The sequence below is a fragment of the Arvicola amphibius genome, chromosome X, assembly GCF_903992535.2.
Source record: "Arvicola amphibius chromosome X, mArvAmp1.2, whole genome shotgun sequence".
Taxonomy (NCBI): Eukaryota; Metazoa; Chordata; class Mammalia; order Rodentia; family Cricetidae; genus Arvicola; species Arvicola amphibius.
Genome location: NC_052065.1, coordinates 59,950,240 through 59,956,784, shown reverse-complemented (window position 1 = coordinate 59,956,784; position 6,545 = coordinate 59,950,240). Strand labels below are relative to the sequence as shown.

The window sequence follows — 6,545 nt, the reverse complement described above, 5'->3', positions numbered from 1 at the left end:
AAGAACATATGGATGTGCAAGGCAAATAAACCCTTTCCTCTCCAAGTTGATTTCACTCATGGATTTTACCATATCAGAAATATACTGAGGTGGGTGGTGGCACACGCCCATATTCCCAGTACTCGGGAGGCAGAGGCAGGTGGATCTCTGTGAGTTCGAGGCCAGTCTGCTCTACAAGAGCTAGTTCCAGAACAGCTAGAGCTGTCTCAAAAAGCAAAAAGAAAAGCAAACAAAACAAAAAAAAGGAAATATATTGAAAGTGAAAGTGGGCTGTCCATTGATTAGGCTCAACTCAACTGTATTCATAGTAATACCAACGCTTCCTTTCAAACAAAACAAAACAAAAAGACCCTATGGACTATGTGTATTTGGGTATATATGCTTGTGTTTGTGTGTGCATGTAAAGTCCAGAGGACAACAGCTGGCCTTGAACTCAGAGATCGCCTGCCTCTTCCTCCCAAGTGTTAGGATTAAAGGCATGTGCCTCTACCACACAGGAAAAAAAAATTAATGCTTTACACAAACACCATAAAACAAAAGGACAAATTAAAACACTATTTCATTGAATGGGTGAAGCTCCGTTTACCTTAGCATGATCCCTCTAATTTCCACTCATTTTCAGTCAACTAAGCTTTTTTTGTGATTTTTGTTGGTGGTGGTGGTGGTGGTGGTGGTTTTTTAAAATACTACTATGAAGAAGTGGATACTAGGCTAAAACATCTGATGCTTTGAAAGTTCTTTATTAAAGTCTAGCGATTACTTGAGAGTTTAGATTATGCCCCTTTCTATCCAGAGAGCACACAACTTAATTCATCTATTTTATATTATCCTTAATTTATGACTTTATTTTGCCACATTTTCACATACACTTTGTTCCTGGCAGTTTACTTACTATTCTAGATCAGTTCCTAGTTTCACAGCTATGTCTTCATATTCTTGTCTGCTTTTAGCAATGAGCTCAAGACATCCTAGGCAAGTGAGCTGAGAAGCCGCAACTCGAGAGGCAAGAGTCTCTCCTAGAAGGTAAAAATAGTAATTGCTCATCTTAGAACTGTAGGTCACATAGTCATCATTGTTAATTGCATTTAAGTATCCACATAGTAAAGACGAGAAGGATGGTGCCAAGTATTCAGGCTTGAGTAAGTCCCATTTTCTATCATCCTGCCTTAATTATTTCTAATACATATAATTTCACTTTCAAGTACCCCTCAACCCAAAAGAAAAATGTTAACGAATAAAGAAGGATTCAGTGATTTGTCGGCCACTTACCTGGCATAGTCACCATGGGTGTTCCTGCCCAGAGAACATCCATTCCTGTGGTGTGTCCATTACATAAGGGAGTGTCCAGACAGACATCAGCCAGCTGACCTCTCCTGACATGCTCCTCTTTAGGAGCCACAGGTGAAAAAATGATACGGTTCTGGGGAAGACCCATATTTTGTGCATATTGTTGAATATTGGGTTCTCCTACTGCTGGAAAACGCAACAGCCAAAGCACGCTATTAGGTACACGTTTCAGAATCTAAAAAAAAAAAAAAAGGAAAAAAGAAAAGATTAATAGCACATATGACCTTTCCCAAAACCACTCAGAAAGTGCGACTGACCCCCAACACCACCTAATCTGGGCACTGTGGCACACACCTATAATCCTGGCAGAACTGAAGCAGGGGGTTTCTAAATTCAAGAAGACTCTGCCATAAACAAGTGAAGAAGCCTGCTTGGGGCCTAGGTCTTTTCTTTAAAAAGACGAATTAAAATCATCTGAGTTACTTCTTTTCTCTTAGCTGTCCCCAGAGAGTTTGAGGACAGAGAAAAGAATTAGAAGACAAAAGTCAAGTTACTAACGGGTACAATCTGAGGCAACAATATCTGGCAGGAACTAATATAGGAAGTGGTCTTTGTTAAAGATGGGAATGTGGGTGTCTGTCTTTATGTTTACTTTTTAAACTTACATTTCTTTAAAAAAAATCTTTTGACAATTTCCATTACATATTTTTGGAGTCATTTTCACCCTCCACTATTCATCCCTTCCATTTTTACTGAACCCCTCTTACCTTCACCTTTACTGTTGTTATTTTGTGTTTATGAGCCACTGAAATTAGTTGGGATTGTGTGCATGAAAATGGGTGAGGTGAGTTACTGGAGGATGGGCAAATGCCCACCACAGAAAAGAACTCTCCCTCCGCAAGTAGCCACCAGGGAGCGCTGAGGCTGTGTAAGCCTCTACCCCTATTTTGTTTTTAAAGAACATGGTCTCATTAAGTTTTCCAGGCTGGCCACAAACTCAGACTCTAGCAACTCTCTTATCTCAGCCTCCAGAGTAGCTTGAAGTACCAGCACATTTTACCATATACAGTACTTCAAATTTTAAATCCCCCACCGCACCACATTAGAAGAATAACTCGAGAATTTGCCCAAATTGCCTAATGTCGACCAGAAGGCAGCACAGACTTCTATAAATGACCAGGGAGAAAATAGTACTGGCTTTTTAGTCATTGCCTGTTTTCTAGCTTGAAAGCAGCCATAGATAGTAAGTGTATAAACACATGTATGTGGCCATGTGTCAAAGTTTTGTTTATAAAAATAAGCAACGAGAGGCTGGGAATGTAGCTCAACGGTAGAGTACTTGCCTAGCATGTGCAAGGACCTGGGTTCCACCCCAGCATCAAAAAGTACCAAGCAACGAGCCAAGCAGTGGATTTGGCCTCCAGACCAGTTTACCTACTCCTGATTCAGAAGTGCATTTATTCAATATATCACAGAACTTCACACTTCCTTCTCTGAAAAATGTGAGAATAGACAAATTTCCAAATTCAGACTATTTCACATTTTTAAACGTAAAATGTACATACATTTATGTAACACTCTTGGAAGCAACTCCTTGTTTTTTTTTTAAACACATTAGTATCTCTATATTGAGATGCAGGAATATTCATAAACAGAATTTTAAAAAAAGAAAAACTAGCCTACTGGTAGGTAAGTTTTGCTTTCAGAGTTTTGACTAAAGCGAGGATTCAGGGAAAATAGAGGCTTACTCATCCACTTTCTTTCTACATTATCCTTCCCTTTCAGACAAATAGAATAGATATTGGGGGGGGGGGGGGGAATCAAGCAAGGAACGATTTCTAACAACGTTAAGGTAAAATACAGCATTTCAGTTATACAAACTCAGGGCCAAGCCGGGCGGTGGTGGCGCACGCCTTTAATCCCAGCACTCGGGAGGCAGAGGCAGGCGGATCTCTGTGAGTTCGAGACCAGCCTGGTCTACAAGAGCTAGTTCCAGGACAGGCTCCAAAGCCACAGAGAAACCTTGTCTCGAAAAACCAAAAAAAAAAAAAAAACAAAAACAAAAACAAACAAACAAAAAAAAAACAAACAAACAAACTCAGGGCCAGCTGGCCACATACACTCAGTATTGTACTTCTACAAGCCAGGCTCACAAGCTGATTGTAAAATAGCGTTATTGACCAACTCTATTCTGGTTAACGCCATAGAATTTCAAGCATGTTAAATACGGGTGTCCACACAGCAAGTTTTACTATCAGTTCAGGCCAGGGGTTGGGAAACTATGGCCTGTAAACCAAGTATGGCATACAGCCAGTGTTTAGAAATAAAATTTGATATGCTAAGCCATGGGTTCATTTATATAATATCTAAAGTGTTTTCATTATACATACTATAAATAAATAGGAGAGATGACTAGATTACTTATCAAAAAACTGAAAATTTCATTTAGTTAACTCTTTAAGAAGAAAAAGTTCGCTGACATCAGGTTTGGACAAAACACTTTGAATAAATAAATGTTTATAGCATGAAATTTAAAAAAAAAAAAACACAAGACTGAAACCAGGTTTGGTGGTACACAACTTTAAACCTAGAACTCAAGAGGCAGAGCAGGTGATCTAAGTTTGAAGCCAGCCTGGACTACATAGTGAGTTCTAGAACATTCAGGGCTATATAGAGACACTGTCTTAAAAAATGAAAATAAATACACCAAAAGACTGGGGATACAGCTCACTGGTACAGAGCTTGCCTACTGTGTATCACACCCTGACCTTGATCCCCACATACTGAAGGAAAATACAACAGTAGAGGTAAAATAAAAACTGAAGATGACTGTGGACATAGCTCAGCTGATAGAGTTACTTGTCTAGCATGAAGTAATTATTCTCTGCTATGTAACAAAGCCAGCCTGGGATACATTGAGAACTCATCTCAAAAACAATACAAGTAGCATTATACAGAATGAGTATGCTTCATTTATGCATTTAGGAATACACATGAATACACAAACCACCAACAATTACTACTACTAAAAAAAGAAGCACTGGGCGGTGTTGGTGCACACCTTTAATCCCAGAGCTTGGAAGGCAGAGACAAGTGAATCTCTGAGTTCGAGGCCAGTCTGGTCTACAAAACAAGTTACAGGACAGTTAGGGCTGCTACAGAGAAAACGAGAGGGGGGGGGGGGGGAGAAGAGAGAGAGAGAGAGAGAGAGAGAGAGAGAGAGAGAGAGAGAGAGAGAGAGAGAGAGAGAGAGAGAGGGGGGGGGGGGCAAACAAGGAAAGAAGCAAACAACAACTAAGGAAAAGAAAGCCGTGAATTTGAAAAAGAGAAAAAGGAATGGACCTGGGGAACTTGGGAGAGAAGAAAGGGGGGATATTATATTGGTTATATTATAACCTCAAAAAATAAAAATGATTTAAAACAGGTGAAAATGTCACAACTCTTGGAGCTAAGAAATGAGCATAATAGTCCATAAATAAAAGAAGCTTCAGCAAGGTAGCCCAAATACATAATCTTTGCTCATCAATAGGCATTAATAACAAATCTTCACATACTCACATTTGCCCACATCTGCAGGGTAGAAGGGTCGATTTTATATAACTGATTAAAGTTACAGTACACAATGGCATCTTCTGGTAGCCCGTACTGGGAACGGGTGGTTACAATAATGGTACGGGGAACCTCCTCTCCAGTTGCAGCCTTATTATTGATCTAGAATAGCAAAAAGAACATGATTAAATTTAGAGTTAGCACTGGCCAAAGGGAATTGCAGATGTGGTTCAGCTGGTCAAGATGTAAGAAGCCCTGGTTTTGATTCAAGTGCTGCATAAACCAAGGCATAGCAGTACCGAATTATAATTCTAGTACTCAGGAGATGGGGAAAGAAGGCTCAGAGATCAAGATTGGAGGCTAGCCTGGGCTATATGAAAGCCATACTCCAACAAGCCAAGAAATGGGAGTACATCTACATGGCAGAGTGTTTATCTGGAATGCACAAGGTCCTGGGGTTTCATCCAACACACACACACACACACACACACACACACACACACACGTCCAGGAAGGCCTCACACTATGTACAGGTCTCGGTCAACAGTAAGGCTTCCCAAATGCTAAGATTAGAGTGTTGTGTGTGCCCCTATGCCTGGCCTGCTTTTTGTTTTTGTTTGTTTAAGACAGGGTCTCAATATGTAGCTTTGGCTGACCTGGAACTTGCTATGTAGACCAGGCTGGCATTAAATTTGTAGGCAGGCAGATTTCTTATGACTCTGAGGCCTGCCTGGTTTAACATAATTCATGGCTAGCCAGGGCAACATAGTGAGAGACAGATGAAGAGAGAATGAAAAGAGTGTCATGAGTCAGTGAGCTAGAGATGGTTCAGTTCTGTAAGAACACTAGCTATTCTTACAGAGGACCTAGGTTAGAGTCTCAGCACCCGTATGGTGAGCAGCTCGCAAGCATCTAATTCCAGGAGACCTGATGCTGTCTTCTGACCTCCCTAGGCACAAGGCACGCACATAGTACATAGACATACATTCAGGCAATATCCATACACATGAAAAAAGAATCAATTCAAAATATATAAAATGGTATAAAGATTTTAACTTCTGTCCCTAAACTGTAATGAGAAAATGTTTTGATATAGTTTACTTTTTTAAAAAAAGATTTATTTATTTACTTATTGTGTATACAGTATTCTGCCTACATGCATGCCTGCAGGCCAGAAGGGGGCACCAGATTTCATTACAGATGGTTGTAAGCCACTATGTTGTTGCTGGGAATTGAACTCAGGACCTTTAGATGAGCAGGCAATGCTCTTAACCACTGAGCCCTATAGTTTACTTTTAAGACATAAAAAGTTACACCATTACTTTGACTTAAGAGTAACTGCCCTAAGAAAAGACACTGAAAAGAGGCCGGGCCGGGCAGTGGTGGCGCACACCTTTAATCCCAGCACTCAGGAGGCAGAGGCAGGCAGATCTGTGAGTTCGAGGCCAGCCTGGTCTACAAGAGCTAGTTCCAGGACAGGCTCCAAAAACTATGCAGAAACCCTGTCTTGAAAAACAAAAAAAAAGGGGGGGGGGCTGCCAAGTTTGAGAACAGCCTGGGTTACATAGCCAGATCCTGTCTCAAAAATAACCAGACAAGGCTGGTGGTGGTAGCCTTTAATGCCAGCAATTAGAAGGCAGAGGCAGGTAAATTTCTCAGCCCAAGGTCAGTTTATTCTATAGAATTCCAAGACAGTCAGGGCTCCAGAG

At 40.7% G+C, this 6,545-nt stretch overlaps 1 protein-coding gene across 5 annotated transcripts in view; it reads right to left on the bottom strand.

The window, feature by feature from the left end:
- Positions 1-6,545, bottom strand: part of Ogt (O-linked N-acetylglucosamine (GlcNAc) transferase) — a 43,516-nt gene that overhangs the window by 2,574 nt on the left and 34,397 nt on the right. For 4 of the 5 annotated variants that reach the window (XM_038315976.2, XM_038315979.2, XM_038315977.1 and 1 more), the window contains 3 exons: positions 4,846-4,998; positions 1,270-1,522; positions 893-1,016 (listed from right to left, as the gene is read on the bottom strand). In XM_038315976.2, coding sequence (XP_038171904.1) covers positions 893-1,016; positions 1,270-1,522; positions 4,846-4,998 — 530 coding nt within the window. Of the gene's footprint in view, positions 1-892; positions 1,017-1,269; positions 1,523-2,636; positions 2,781-4,845; positions 4,999-6,545 lie in introns of those variants that run through there. The other variant, XM_038315980.1, reaches the window with a different exon arrangement.